Source organism: Haliaeetus leucocephalus, unplaced genomic scaffold, assembly GCF_000737465.1.
Source record: "Haliaeetus leucocephalus isolate CR32 unplaced genomic scaffold, Haliaeetus_leucocephalus-4.0 Scaffold840, whole genome shotgun sequence".
Taxonomy (NCBI): domain Eukaryota; kingdom Metazoa; phylum Chordata; class Aves; order Accipitriformes; family Accipitridae; genus Haliaeetus; species Haliaeetus leucocephalus.
The window spans coordinates 3,240,252-3,255,802 of record NW_010973276.1 but is presented as its reverse complement, the minus strand read 5'-3'; the positions used below and the strand labels follow the sequence as shown (position 1 = coordinate 3,255,802).

Genomic DNA, 15,551 nt, shown 5'->3' with positions numbered 1-15,551 from the left:
CGGAATGGAGAACAGCACGCAAGCCAGCACTTCTGTCGAGAAAAGAAATCACCATTGGAGAAGTTACAAGTTGATTATTGACCCGGCTCTGAAAAAAGGACAGCACAAACTCTACCGTTACGATGGGCAACATTTCAGCATGCCTGTGAGTGGGGGGGGGTCGTGGGTTTCCCCCATTGTGTTATGCCCCCCCCCCCCCCCCGCCTGCCCGCCTCCGTCTTACCGGCGTTTTGGGGGCTGGGGGTCCCTTCGGGTCGTGGTAATCCCTGCCGTAGCACATGCGTGTGGGAGGGGGGTCTGGGGGACACACATACAGCCACCAAAGTTACTGCCACCTGACACTCTGTATTCAACTGTCAGGAGCCCGAGAAGGAACCCAAACCTGCGGCTTTATTTCTGTGTTTCCAATCTGTGTGCGTTTCCCAGCAGTATTGCAATTTGACACGTGTGTGTGTGTGTGTGTGTGTGTGTGCTTTCCCCTTCCCTTGAGACAGCCCATGCTTCCTTGGGGTTTATTTTTTCTTTTATTTGTGTCTTAAATTTCAAGCCCTGTTATTGCTGGTTTTGTGCTTTTTCTCCTCCTCCTCCTCCTCCTTCTCCTCCTCCTCCTCCCAGAACTCGGGAATCGCTCCTGTGGATTGTGTCAGGGATCCCAGAATAGGGCGAATATGGACCAAAACTAAGGAGTTGGAGCTGTCTGTCCCCAAATTCAAGGTACTGCCCTGACTTTTGGGTTTAGCTCTGTGTTCTTGTTTATCTGGGAGTGAAGCTTCAGTTCCAAGTAGTTTAATGGACCGTTTAAATGACAGTCATATTCCTATTAACATTATTATTTGGCAGACTGTTTAACAATAATCCTCTTCTATAAAGATAAGGAGAAATCAGTGCATCTGTCTAATGAGATCACTTGGAGGTTTTGGAGCTGTGTCTTGGGGGCTTCTCGGGTGGGGGGCAGCGGAGGGGGGCTCTCTGCTGACAGTACTGCTCAAAATACATATTTGTAGCCCAGAAAGGAGCCGGTTTCAATGAACGGCTGCAGCGGCAGAGGCTCTGCTCAGCTCCGGGGTTCATCCCAGAGCCTTGGAGGCAGTTTTCTTTCCCCAAAGTTTGCAGGATGCTTTAACCCTCTCCCTCCCGTGCCATCCTTATGCCCTCCCCCATGCTCGTTAACGATGACGATTATTTTTATTGCCCCCCCCCCACCTTGCGCCCGTTTCCAGATTGATGAATTTTACGTGGGGCCAGTGCCTCCCAAGCAGGTCACCTTTGCCAAGCTGAACGACAACATCCGCGAAAACTTTTTGACCGACATGTGCAAGAAATACGGCGAAGTGGAGGAGGTGGAGATTCTCTACAACCCCAAGAACAAGAAGCACCTGGGCATTGCCAAAGTGATCTTTGCCACTGTCAAGGGTGCCCGGGAGGCCGTCCAGCACCTTCACAACACCTCCGTCATGGGCAACATCATCCACGTGGAGCTGGATACGAAAGGTGAGGGGGCACATTTCGGCCTCACGCGTTTGTGTTTTGCGGTGCCCCTGCCTGTCCCTCTCCCAAGACAAGAGGCTGTTGCAGATCGCAAGGGCCCGGCAATTAAAAATACGAAGGGAGTGCTCCTGTCCCCCTGCAAGCGGGTCTGGTTTCTGGGGCCTTTGCAAGTCACGTGGAGCCAAATGTGTTGTCTGTTGCTAGGAGACAGCCCTGTAATTTGCAAAATGCTGCCATCCTGCCTGTCCCCTGCCTTCACCCTGCCCCGTCCCCTGCTCTTAGAGGCCTCCCGTGCCCCCCATCTCCGTGTCCCAGGCTGGCCCCGCGCAGCCACCTCCGGGGCTGCTGGACCCCGTGGCACCTGGCTTTTGCAAACTTGGGATTTTGGGGCAAACCTTGGGCCTTTGCTGGGACCCAAATCTCTGGATTCTGGCGGCAGCAGCGGGGCTGGGTGCTGTCCTCTGCGTGCCTGGCATTTCATTGATACTTAGCAGCAAAGTCGAGGCTGGCAGCAAAAGAGTGCACACGCAGCACTTGTCAGTGTGTGTGCGCGCGAGTGTGTAAGTGTGAGACTGTCTCTTAAAGTGACAGGAGCTCCGACTCCTGGAGGTAGCCAACTCTCAGCCCCAGACCTGAGCCCTAGGCAGCCCAATAAAATTTCTGGAAGTATGACAGCATCGCATTTCACCGCTTTGTCTTTTCTCTTTCCTCCAAGCGTGTTAGTGAAGGGCTTTGCTAAAATGTGCCCGAATTTTAGAAAATGTCTAAAGCAGAGGAGGTGTAGATCAGTTGCTGCTTGTACTTCTTCATTGCAGACATGGCATTTCTAGTTTAAAACTAACTTGCTGCACTCTTTCTTGGGAAGAGGATGCTGTTAACTCCATTTTCTTAAAAATGCTGATATTTTTGTTCTGCATTAAAAGGGTTCAACAATTTAGTGCACAACCTATACAGCAATTGGTGTACCACATGTGTTAAAAGGGTATAGTAGGACGTTTGTTGACATTACTGGTCACCGTTAGAAGAAGTATCACAGTAGTATAATATTCAATATTGTGAGCCAAGCTTGATCTTACATATGTATACTTTGAAATTCTAGTATCATTAATTTTTACAGACAGGCTCCTTCCCCTGCTTACTTTGAAATTTGAAGGTAAAAATTACATTTAAGAGCAAATTAACCATTTGTAGATTCAATAGTGTAAGCTAAAGCAGGCTCGTAAGTGGTGGACTTCTTAATGAGAGGCATTTTAAACAAGCTGATTGTACTACATTCGTACTTGTTCTCTGTTTATAAACTACTGTGCAAGTCTTGAACAGGCAGCTGTTCAAGAAAGTTAGCTGTGCATCAGGAAAATGAGGGGGGTTTATGCTTCTGTTTCTTGGGAGAAAACACTGAAGTCTTAGTTTCAAATTGCGTTTTTGTTTTGTTTCCCAGCTGTATGCTTCTAATGGTTTTCTTTTTCCACAGTTGCATCTCTTTCATTCTTAAAGAGTGAGACTGTCAGTGTGCTATAGTCTGTCAGAATCAAGTAAAAACGTTATTCCTAAAATAGCATTAGCAGGTTAGGACATTCTTAAAATACATATGTATAGTTTTCACCATTTCTTTCTAGTATTCAGCTTTTCAAGAGAATGAAAGGTTGGTTAAAAACTTGATTTTCATAGTCTAGCAAAATAAGTATTAGGAGCAAAAATGTCATTTTATCTATCTGGCCAGAGCACAGGCCTGGGAATCTGGAACTAATATATCCAGTCTCCTCATCTAAGACAAGCTAGTTTAAAGCAACTTCTCTGCCTCAGTTTATCCATCTACAGAATGGACACAATAATTACCTGTCCTTAGAGAAATAGATAGGAATCATTTCACATTCATAAATCTCTTTGAAAATGAAATTTTAACTTTTACTGCATTATATTGAGTTTCCAGAAAGAATTATGAAACTTTTAAACAATTAGTTTGTATTTATTTGAAAACATGTAAGTAAGCCTAACATTTCCATATCCACGGCATTGTAGTCTTATGGGGGGGTGGTGTGTGTTAATATTTCAAACATAATATTTCAAGCATCTCTTCAAGCTCTTGTAGTGAAGAGATCTATTTTGTCATGACTTTAGTTAAACTAAAACAGTTAACATAGTTGAGGATGTGGCTCAAGACTTTGTGAAATGAGATTTGATAACCAAATAACCTCATCTGCAGCATTTATTCAAGATAAATGAATGTTTTCCAGTATGCAGAATCATGCTAAGGGGCGCTTTGCTTTCAAATTGCACAGAGTGATTCACAGGGAGTTTGGGGTTTGATCCTGCAGGAACTCCTCATGAAAGTAGTCCTGTTTCGGGGGAGATCTTTTCTGAATTCATTTTCTGGGCTCAGGTGCTGTGTCTGTCCATTTTTCTGTGTATTCTTTATCCTTCCGTGTGAAATTGAGGCAGTTTTGAGGTCTGATTCTGTTGCCCGTGAAGCTGATGACAGATTTCTTACAGACTGCAAAATAAGAAGGATTGGGTTTTTGTAGTAATGAAAAATCCAATATTAAGAAACTGGGTCTTTTTAGAATTCAGGAATGTAAAGGCTAAGGCTCAGTAACAATATATGGGACAGTTTGCTTCTCTGGCTTTTATTCTTCGAAGGATGCTGCTGAGCACACCTTAAACTAGGGGGCGGAAGGATTAGTCAGTGTCTTTTTGGAAAAGCAGTGTTAAGGGTTTTGTCTTTGGAATTCCCATGCATCGTGTTTGCATTAATAACAGCCAGTTTCTACTAGCAAGGTGTGTTGGGAGAGCTTTCTGAAGTGGCTCTGGGTGTTGGCAGAGGCTTGTCCCTTGGGTGAAAGTTTCACTTCTAAAATCTGCAAGCTATTTGCCTGGCATTTTGGAGAGGAGGTAAACTGCTGCTTTCCAGAAAGCATGGTGAAGAGCAGAGCTGCCAAGCAGGCTGAGAAGAGGAAAAAGGATTTAGAAACCTCCTTGTCTTGGCTGGAGAAGAGAGTGTCTGACTTCACTTGGCCAGCAGATTATTTAAAAATGATCCCTGCAAGCCTCAGGGGTGATACCTGCTCCTCTGTTGTGTGGATGCAGCGGGCTGGGAGTGGGAGCAGGGTCATGCAGGTGTCGAGAATACGTATTTTTACATCAGCTGTGTTATTTCTGTTTAATGAACTCTTCCATTGTGGTCTGTGCAGGTGAAACCCGCATGCGATTCTATGAACTGCTCGTTAATGGTCTTTACACTCCTCAGACCCTTCCTGTAGGCACCGAACAGGATGTATCGCCAACTGTAAATGAAACTCTCCAGGTATGTTTGCTTAGCTTTTTTTTTTTTTTAAGAGTAACTTTCTAGAAAATTCCAAACAAATGCATCATTAACATTAGGGTTTAACACTTTTAATTTAGCCTCTTTTTTTTTTTTGTCTTGCCATAGTTTCAGTGGATATTACTAATTCACATTTAAATATAACTTGGTCATAATTGCCATAGCAAATGTAACTCTCTGTGAATGCAGTGCATGTGGCTAATCTGTATGCTGGTGTCTGCATAGCATGGTAAGTGCTTTTTGTCTTTCTGAATGAAAAATACCTACAGAACCGACAGTATGTGCCCTATTAACATTAGAAATTCCTGCAGTTAGGACTGGATCAGATTTGTCCCTGAGATGAGATTATTCCCTTGAAGTCAGGGGGAATGATTTACAATGGTACATTTGGCCTAGCATCTGCAGTATGTAATCCTTAGTGCGTACGTTCTTCAGCCTTGCTTAAAGGCTAAAAGATGGAAGGTGTCTGATCTTGAATAGTGGCATAAATTTTCCAGAATCTTAATTAGTCACTGGAATCAGTTGTTAATAAAAGTGGATGGAATTCCTGAGGGCTTCCAGGGGTCTGTTGATATCTAGGATACAATTCTCTAAATGGCTTTGTACAGTTACCTGCTCCCCTGTGAACCCCACCGGGATGAGAGGATGAAGGGTAAGTGAAGCCTGTTTGTGTGAAGTTGTCAACCCCCTTGGCTTGTCTAAATGTACTTTGGCTCCTGATTGTGACTTAGGAGCCCACTTCAAGGCATCGAATTTGGAAGAGATTTGGCAGAGATTTTTTGCTTTCCCCCCCTTCTCTCTACTTCTCTGCATTCTTATGACTTCTTAAAATGCCATAAGTTCATTCATTCTGTGGGCAGATGTTTTCAGGACAGGTAAGAGCTGTACATTGAACATGAAAATCCCACTGATCTGAAAAAATAAAATACTCCTCTTCTCCCACCAACCACCCCAACAGCAACAAGGCAAAACCCCAGTATCCTTTTAACAAAATCATAAAGAGATTGATTCTTCCTTACCTCCCAGCAAGGTGTTTTTAAAGGCAGGAGGAAGGCAAATAATGATTTTGCTGGGAGCCCTACTATGAGCAGGGCCTGGCTTTTCATTTCTGCTGGTTACACATCTGAAATAAAAATGGACAGATTTGTTCTTACTCCTTCTTCAGGGTTAACAGCAAAACACTTAGTTGGTGGTATCCCCCAAAGTAGTCCCTGCTGTGATTATCTTTAAGATTGTTCTCTAGGATATTGTGTTCATGTATTATATTATGATCCAGAATTGATTTTTTTCCCAATTACCACCAAAATTATTGCTTTTTGGGTAAGTTTAACTGTTTGCAGCATGTTCTTGTCACTCAAATCTGCCAACAAACTTGTTTGCTGTTGTAGTTTTAGTAAAATAACTCCTGACATTTGCTTTCCACCTCATGCAGAGCAGCAAGGACCTGACAGTTCTGTGAGCCACAATCTCTGCCTCTAGGCCATATCCAAACCCCACTGAAAAACAATCCATATCACATCTACACCAAAGGCGGAGAGATGTGGATTTTAGCAGGAAGCACGTGGCTGGTTCCTGACACTTCCTGTAGGTTTTAGAACTGTTGAAGAAGAAACTTTCCTGATGTCCATGTGGTTGTGGTCTCTAGGGGGTCACACCAAGAGCAAGTCCACACTATTGAGTGGGTGAGATGGGTGTGAGTGTAGCAGGCAGGTAAGAGCTCAGCTTGAGTTTGATGGTGCTGGCATGTTTCACGCAGGTCATTTTAAGGGTCTCTCTACCTACCTGTGCTTGGGAGAGGAGCAGCCAGCCTGTAGTCTCACCAGTTTGCTATCCTGGTGTGCTTCTGGGGAGTTGGAGCTCAGTCCTACCTCTCTTGCTACCAGGAAGATTCTTGCTGAGCTCTTGCTTTGCATTATGGAAAATTGGTTCCAGCACTGATGATTAGCATGGCACTGTTATGACTCAGCAGAGTCTCAGTTGGAGCAGGACTGCTCCTAGAAACCCCCTGAATCTGCCTGTGAAGTGAGTTGCAGAGCAATTACTTGGCTGTTCTGTAGGCTTGTAGAGTTTCAGTTTCAAATGCCATTATCAGTAGTGCTCTACCTGAGCATTTGTCTTTGGGAAGGGGTTTAAAATGGTGTTTCTGGCAGTTGAGAACTTTTTGTGCCTTTTATACCTGTAGCCTTCTCCCTTGTTGTTACAGATGAACATTTGGTAGAGAGGGTGTTGCGTCAGCTTCCTCAGTTGGACCAACACAAAGCCCTGCTGCCTAGGTTTGGTTGCAGGCTGGGAGTTTGCTGATTTTTATGTTTCGATTTGTTCACAAAAAAGATAAATTGATAATTTCGTATGTCAGAATTTTCATAATTATCTTTCCTATTTGCAATTTAGACAAGCCTTACATAGTTGATAGAAATTGAAACTCTTAGCTAAAAGTACTGTGCAAGTCTCCTGTTCACCTGATGCTCTTGGGTATAGCTTATAAGCAATACTGTTGTATCTGCTTTCTTCTTCCTCCTCTTATAGACAAGTTCCTCTTTACTTGCTGCCTTCTTTTAAATCAAAGGGAACTGTTAATAATGGATAATGGTTTGTGTTTTCAGGGATGCTGTAACTTTTTTTTTTTTTTTTTTGCCTTGGAAATCGGTGCAAACTCCTGGGTACTCAACTCCTCTGAAAACCAACTGGATTAGACAAATATCTTTTTAAAAGTGTGTGTTTAGGTGCTTTTCTCTCTTCTGTTTTTATAGTTGACGGATTCCCTGAAGCGCCTGAAAGACAGTAACCTTTCTTCTGCGGGATCATCTGTTACCCCAAACAGTAGCACGCCATTTTCCCATGACACAGCCTATTCCAGCTGTCGGCAAGACACCCCAAACTCATACAGCCAATTTACCCCACAGTCCCAAGGCACACCTCACACCCCACGGTTAGGGACACCGTTTTCCCAGGATTCCACCTATTCTAGTCGTCAGACAACGCCTGTGTACCATTTTGGGCAGGACAGTGGGTACAAACCCAGGAGACACGAAACAAAATTTACAGATGCCTACAACCGTCGACCAGGACATCACTATGTTCATAACTCGGCAGGTGTTTACCGAGGGACAGAGCATCAGTTTAGTACGTACAAATCCCATCAGCAGGAGCCAGTTCAGTTCTCTCACACTCCTCCCCTGAGCCACTCTAGTTCTTCGAGCTACAAATCTGCCTTCTCTCCCTACCAAGCACCAGCTGTATTTCCCCAATCCGATGAGCAGCAGTTTCCCCAAACTTCCAGGGAAACAGAGTACCGAAGACCTGTGCCACCTCCCACTGAGATGGTTGTGGAAAGCAGCACTGCCACTAACATCGATTTTGTCCCAGTGAAGGAGAAACAGGAGGACCCTCCGCCCTTGCCCGATTCAAACTCTGTTCCTGAACCAAGCACAGCATCCTTCTCTCAGACTCCAGAGAGAAGTGAGACCCCTGGCACCCCCACCATGGAGTCTGAAATGCAGCATAACAGTTTAGACTCACGGATTGAGATGCTCTTAAAAGAGCAGAGAACAAAGTTACCCTTTCTTAATGAGCATGACTCGGATAATGAGATCCGAATGGAAGGTAGCCCTATTTCCTCTTCTTCTTCCCAGCTCTCTCCCATCCCAATGTACAGTTCAAACTCTCAGCCCGGTTACAGAGGTCAGACGCCTTCGTCGCGCCCTTCCAGCACAGGCTTGGAGGACATTAGCCCAACGCCGTTACCTGACTCTGATGACGAGGAGCCCATCCCTGGGACGGCTTCTCTGAGTCAGAATTCACGGGGGACATCAGAGGCCAGCATGACTCCCATTGATCAGCTGAGCAGGACCTCCAAAATTGAGACCTCGGAGGCTAAAGAAATGGTGCCTGGTGACCAGACTCCGACGTCAGAAAAAATGGACGAGGTAAGTGAACTGGAACTGAGTTACGAAGCTCCATGCATACGTGCAGAGCTGGACAGGGCAGGGAGTCGCTCTTTTCTTTTAGTGTCGTTGGAGCGTAGGGTTTCTGGTGGCTTTTTCTTTTACTCAAGGCAGCTGGAAATGAGTTAGACGTGACACAAAGTGATGGTCTTAATCAACTTGCCAGTCTCCAGCTTTCCTTGTTTATAATAGCAGCCTGCTGCAATTTATAGCTTCAGGAGAGCTCAAGGACTGCACAAGCCACGGAAGTTTGGCCAGTGCTCATGCTGTGTGAATGTCCTGAGTGTCGACAGACACTTGAGCCACTAGAGGAGCTAATCGAGCACTTTCTGCCATTGCTTTGGTCCCTGAGTGTGGGTGTGTATGTATGCACACACTTGCTTAACGGGGCTTTCATGTTATGCCGAAGTATTGAATGTATACTTTGTTTGATAGCTCTCCAGCTATTTGTGCCATCTGGTTTGAACGGGAGACAGTTGCTGGGTTTTAATACTCGCTTTGCTCAGTTGGAAGGGGGAGGTAGTTGGCTTGTGGGGGATGTGCTCCACTGAGTCTTCCAATAATAGAGTGGAGCTTGCTGCCTCTGCTGGGGCATTTGTGGCTGAAGGGACAGTGAGAGCTTAACAGTGTGGAATGGTGCCAGCAGACAGAGAAATTACGTTGCATGGTGTGTCTGTTTGGGAGGTCTGTTGCAACAAGTGTGAGTATTGCTGTAGTGGATGTGTCGGTCCTATTCTGCTGTGTCAAGGAATGGTCAAAATACAGGTCTTTGCAAATGCCAGACCCTTTCTCCTCAGCTTATATAATACTCATGCAAGCAAATAAAACTACTGTCCCTGGTGTGCAAGAACTCTGCAGTAAGGGGTCCTCGACCATCCTAGAGGGCTGGTCTTGTGTAAATGTCCCAAGTGTGGTAGATCAATTTAATTCACCATGGAAGTGTGCTGGGGTTAAGCTGGCAGAATGGATTTCCCTCCAGTGGTCTGCAGTTGTGAGGTTTTCACCCGAGAAGCAGCTGCATTTCAGGAGAGGAGGAGCTGCTTCTGTAGCTCTAGGGTTTGCAGAGTGCTTAACTGGAGGAAAAGCACTGCAGCAGTAACGTAGTGCAGGTCTCAGTGCTAAATAGAAAAAAAATTGTAACTGTACTGGATATTTTGTTTTTTCTACATGCCTTTCCAAACCTGCTTGTCCTTGCAGTTGCCAGTTTAACCTTTGAAACAATTCAGCTGCTTGAGGTCTCATTCATCATCTAGGCTGCCCCAGGCTCCCCTCTTGGGAGGCGAGTCCCTGGCTAGTGGGACCTGATGATGTATTAATTAGGAATGGAGTTTTCATTCCTTGAGCTTGGTCTGGCAGGCTTAAGAGGGGATACTCTTAGTTTGTCTAAAAAAAATGAGAAAGGCATCCCTCAACTCCTTGCCATTCTGGGCTTGTATCTGCTGTCCTTACCCTCGTGCAAAGAGGGTTGCAGCTGATTTTGAGCATGTTTAGGAAGATGGATGAATGCCAGCATGGTATGTGGGGTCAGGCACTTTCTGTAGCTAAGATCAGCGTTGGGGGACTGGCTGGGATGTTATATTTGTAGGTTGTGATATGGGGCTGCGGCATGCTGATGTTGAAGCCCATGTTAAGTCTTTGTCTCCCCTTAATGAGACGCTGGTGTCAGAAGTTCACATCGATGGTTCTATGATACAAAATGATACAAATGCCTCCATCCTCTGCAGAAGTCAGAAAGGTGGTAGCAGGGTCTCCATGCAGGTCATTGCTGCCTTAATTGTCTCCTCCCCCCCCAAAAAAGTTTGATGTTTGTTGTTGGAGCTGTTTATTCAACCCTCCTCTTGGTTACAAATCACACTAAGCTATTCTGGCACGTTTGAAAAGTTGCCTGCGCCTTTCATTGCTCCTTCTGATGCACAAAAAACGATCTCCATGTGTTTTTTCTTCCTTCCCCCGCCCTTCTCTTCCCCCTCCCCCCCAGTTTTTTGCTTTACAGAAAGGCTCTCCTGGCTTCCCTTTTGCTGAAGGAACAGAGCTGAACAGTGACTTAACATAGGCTGAAATTTGAGCTGCAGCTTTCCAACTGAGTTAGAGAGGGGCATTGAGTCTGTCTGAGGGCTGGAAAGCTGAACCTCCGGCTTCAGCCTATTGTGATACCACTATTCAACTTCCAGTCCTTCAGAGAATCCTTCAGCAAAACAGAGGGAAGGCAGACCGGAATATTTCTAGTGACTGTGTGGCGTGGGGAGTGGAGCAGAAATGATATGTTAGCATAGGGAGGGCTCATTAAGTATCATAAGGAAGCAATAAAGGGCAGAGAGTTTGAACTTGTTATTTACTTCATATTTGGCTCTTCAAGGGTTGGAGCAGCCCCAGGCCAGCTCTCTTTGGGCGGGTGCTCTAGCTGGGAAAATCTCAGGATTCATAAGGATGCCAGCAAAGTTGCAGGGAAGCTTTTCCTGAGACAATAGGTGCTCTTCAAGGACCTACTCCTGTTTCCCATCAAAACAAGCACAATTTTTGTCAATGATTGCTAATATGGTAACATTTGTTCTATAGGTGAAGCGCTGTCAAATCGTCAGGCAAGTTAACCACCCCAGACTTGCCATAAGTAAAGGAAGTACAGCCAAGCCCCAGCAATTGCTCTGATTTATCATGCAAGACCCCGGAGTTTGATTTCAAGATCTGGTATGATACTCCTAAGCCAGAGCTTGGCAGGGAGTTTGGGTGTGGGAGAGGAAGGGCTGTGCATCTGTCTGCAACACCTAACTCCGACTAATCTCAGAGCAGTGATTATAGTCTGCAGAGAAAGTCCTGCTAAGCTTAGCCAAGGGACGAGCGCTGAGAGGTGGAACAGAGCGGGATGTGGGCAGTACGAGGTAAGAGGAGAAAAGGGATTCTTTACAAACAGCACAACCTGCCAGCCTGGAAGACAAGGCAGAGAGGGCTTTTTCAAGAAACTAGAAGATGGCAAGGAAAGAAAACAGCCGGGCTGCATTGTTATTTTAGGAAAATTTCTGAGGGTAGCAACATACAAACTTTCCTTCCTATGTTCCTGAGAGATAACAAGGAAAGAATTGTAATAATTTCTTTTTCACAGGATCTTTGCTGTTTCAGAAGTGCAAAGGTTAAGTAAGTACAGTTTGACATTTTGACATCCCATTTGAGCCAGGTCTTGTTTTTGCTTGGCTTGTTACAGGAAGAGGCCCTGCCTATGTGTGCTGGGGAGGGTGACAGACAGGATTGTAACAAGTAACTTTCTTGTATATTGATGATGCCTTTCATGTTTCAGTTTATGTGAATGTATTAGTTTGTGTGCATAGCCAGTGTATAATAGGAAGTCTGTATGATTGACAATGGTATTTTTCTAGATTTATAAGTACAAAAGTACATTTAATTGAAGGATCAACAGACTCCTGTCTTCCTGGTAGTTTGGCTAAGCACCTAGTTACTGTGGTGGGGTGCCTTAAAAATGCCAAAGATAATAATAAAAATAAAGATCCTGAAACATGAATGAGGTGAGAGCAGTTCTCTTGCTGCTCACTGTGAATTTTATCAAATGGTTTGGGGAGCGAACTGGAAGTTGCACAGTGCACAGCAGCCCGACAGAGACCTCAAAAGCCACTGCTGTCACCAGCACCCCTCAGCGTCTCACTCAGCTGTTGTAAATGTTTTTTGCCATGCTAGATGGTGAGGTGCCTCTTACAGGACAACTTTGGCATCCCTGTTACAAGCTATGCATATGCAGCAGATGCTCTCGCAGTTACCCAGGGAGAATTTCTGAGCTGTGCTTACACATAGACGAGGTGGGTCAGGCTCAGCCCTATGGTGAGCTCTGCTGAAGTCCCTGAGGTTACATCTGGGCTGACTTTGCACTTCGCATTGAAGTATCTTTGGGTTCTTGTGTGGTCGTGGCCAGAACTGGAAGAAATTTATGTTGAAGTGTCACATTCTCCCTCCGGACCCTTAGCAGGATGTGATGACATTCTCTTCAAGACACTGCATCGTGTCTTGTGCCACTCCATGCTGCTGCATCGCCATCCAGACCAGGCTGTGTTTCAGTAGCTGGTAAATGATTCCCCTTTCCTACAGAGCCAAGTTCAACCTTTAGTTGTCACGAGCGCCTGTGAGAAAAAGCAGTGCCCTGATGCTGTCGAGGCAGCGAGAGGAGCTGCAGGGGGGTTCTCTGCCAGCAGTACCTGCCGTGGTTGCCCCAGGAGTGGTCGATGCCCCTTGGAGTTGTGCTGCGCAGGAACGAGTCGGTCTCTGCCTACAGAAGGGTGCTCTCTCCTCCTGTATGCTGCTCCCATCCGCGGGTTGTGCGGGGTTGGAGGCAGCCCCGTGTTCCTGGGACATTGACAGCAGGTTAGATGGAGCCTCCTAAAGATGAACCCAAATGCACTCTACTAAAGGATGTTTCTGGGCTGGAGAGTGCAGAAGTGATTTATTCAAGGTAAATGCACATTAAGGTTGAGAAGGTAGAGTCTTAACAGCCAGGAAATTTGATACCTTGGTTTCCACAGTAACTGTGCAAGAGCCCTTATGCCCGTAAGTAGCTGTTATGTATGTATAATATATATGGGTACGCCTGGGATCCAATTTACAGCCAGAGTGGGATTCATCATTTCTGGAGGGAGATGGGGGGAGTAGATGTGGGGTATGGTTGCTCTGAATGTATTTTTTTAATTGAAGAAGGGAGAAAAACCTGAGAGCTGTGATTTATGCCCAGTCTCATAAACACTTTTTCAAATTTTCCTGCCTCCTGAGCTCTTGCAAATGCGATCATGCCTGACAGAACCGGTTCCTAATGGAAACTCAAAAAAATAGGTATATGTTATGACCATGAATTTCCAGAAATGCAGCCAGCCAATGCCCAGGCAGCAAGGATTTGGATGACTGCTGTGGTTTTACATGTGAATTACCAGCCATACTAAACCTGTGAAATTAAAATGAGAGCAAGCTGCTTTAACTGTGGGTTCAGTTCTGCCCTCCCTGACCTAGGCACAACAGCAGTGAGAAGCCACAGGGACTTCAGGGGATCTTGTGGAGTTTAAGCTTGTTCAGAAAAGAAAAGCAGCACACAAATCCCTCAAAAGGTGATTTAAGTATGACACTACACTGGACCCTTTTGAGACCTCAGAGATCTGTTCAGCCTCCATGCCCAGAGGAGGGAGCATGTTGGAGCAGGACTACAGCCCTGCACCTTCCCGAGGATGCTCAGGGTTCAGGGTCAATTCCTGTATACCCTGGCCAAGGTGAGGATATCTGGCTCCCAAAGCAGTGGAAATGCAGGGTTTTGTTATCTTACGAGTTTTTTCTGGAGCTGATACTGGAAGACCACAGGCAGGGACTGCTTCCTTGTACCTCTGATTAATTTACCACCTGATAACCTGCTGCTCCTACAAAAATTTATATGAAGTAGAGAAGTCTCTTTGTGTTTGCTAAGCTGTATTTGACTTTTGACTTTTTATATTTGTCACCAGTTTGATTCTTGGGAGTGCTTGCAAAACTGGTGGTTAGCAACGCAGAGGGCTTGACTGGCCAAATGTGTTCAATATAGGAAGCAGTGAGAGGTAACAAGCCCAGTGTCAGTTTTTACAGTTGCTTTTTCAGAGCAGAATTGCATAGGATTCACCTGCTGTTCCTGGTGATGCACCTCCTCATACACGTATGCTCATCACGGGGAGCAGGAACTAAACAGGGAAATACTTGACTGTTTATGGTTTGGGTTTTTTGGGTACCTAACAATTTCAGTAGAATGAGAGAACTTGTCTCTTGTTGATAACAGAGCTAGAAATGGTGAAATGCTCTGGAGTGTAACTGAAAAATAGAAAGCAGGCTGTGGTTGGGAGGCTGAGTGGTTCTTTCACTCTCTCATACCAGGCCAAGACTTTGAGGCTTTTGCATTTTGCATACCTGATAGAAATGACATTGCCATCCCTTTTTATAAATCACTGTTGCTGATTATATTCTTGCCACTAGCTCAGTTCGTTCTCAGTTTTGTCACCAGTGACTTTCTGTAAATTCTCAGTTCCTGGTGGACTGGGTATATATAATTAAATTGCTTGTTAGTAGGTAGAGCACTGCTTATTTTGTGTTTCTGTAAGCTCTGCTGCTCTGGAAACTTAGATCCAAATGGCAATGTTTTAACCATAGCATATAGATTATGGCGGAATAATATTTGCAAGTCTGAGCTCTGCAGACCATTTACGGTTAGAGAGCCCTTGGCATCTTCCTTTTGCTGCTTATAGGGTTCTTCCTATTCTTTTCAACACTCAGGTTTTAGCAGTGACGATATTGAGTGTTCAGATGTCATAAATGCAGGCCATGAAGCCTCACATTGAAGTGACACATTTTCCTCGCAGTTTCTCCAACCCATTATCATTCTAGTTGCATTTTGCATCTGATGGTTGTGAAAAGTGACCAAGGGAATGCAGACAAGTTACTGGATGGCAGTATGTGTTGCAACATGCAGTGACACTGAGAAAATGTGCCAGTGTGTTAGGTAATCAGTAGAAATATTGAGAAAATAATTGCTGTTAACATATTGTGCTGGCAGCCACCCGAACAGCACTAATTTCTGGGTCTGATTTTGAAGAAGATGGAGCAGCCACTGTGTTCTGTATGTGTCTGTGTCTGACACAGAGCAGTGAGCAGACGAGTGCTTATTCAAATTTCTGCTGGCTGTTGCCTTTCCTGGAGTCCTCTAAATAGATGCAGTTCATCAGTTGAATGTTTTTTCTGTATGCATCAGTTTTGAGTCCCATGACTTTGCCATCCCCCTTCTATTAATTTTAGTTTTC

The 15,551-nt window shown here is 45.1% G+C and overlaps 1 protein-coding gene across 1 annotated transcript in view; it reads left to right on the top strand.

Annotated features, from left to right (window-relative positions):
• Positions 1–4: 4 nt before the first annotated feature.
• SETD1B (SET domain containing 1B) overlaps positions 5–15,551 on the top strand; it is a 49,824-nt gene continuing 34,277 nt past the window's right edge. The window contains exons 1-5 of the mRNA XM_010582181.1: positions 5–145; positions 616–714; positions 1,221–1,491; positions 4,677–4,789; positions 7,558–8,733. Of these exons, the coding sequence (XP_010580483.1) occupies positions 5–145; positions 616–714; positions 1,221–1,491; positions 4,677–4,789; positions 7,558–8,733 (1,800 nt within the window). The remainder of the gene's footprint in view (positions 146–615; positions 715–1,220; positions 1,492–4,676; positions 4,790–7,557; positions 8,734–15,551) is intronic.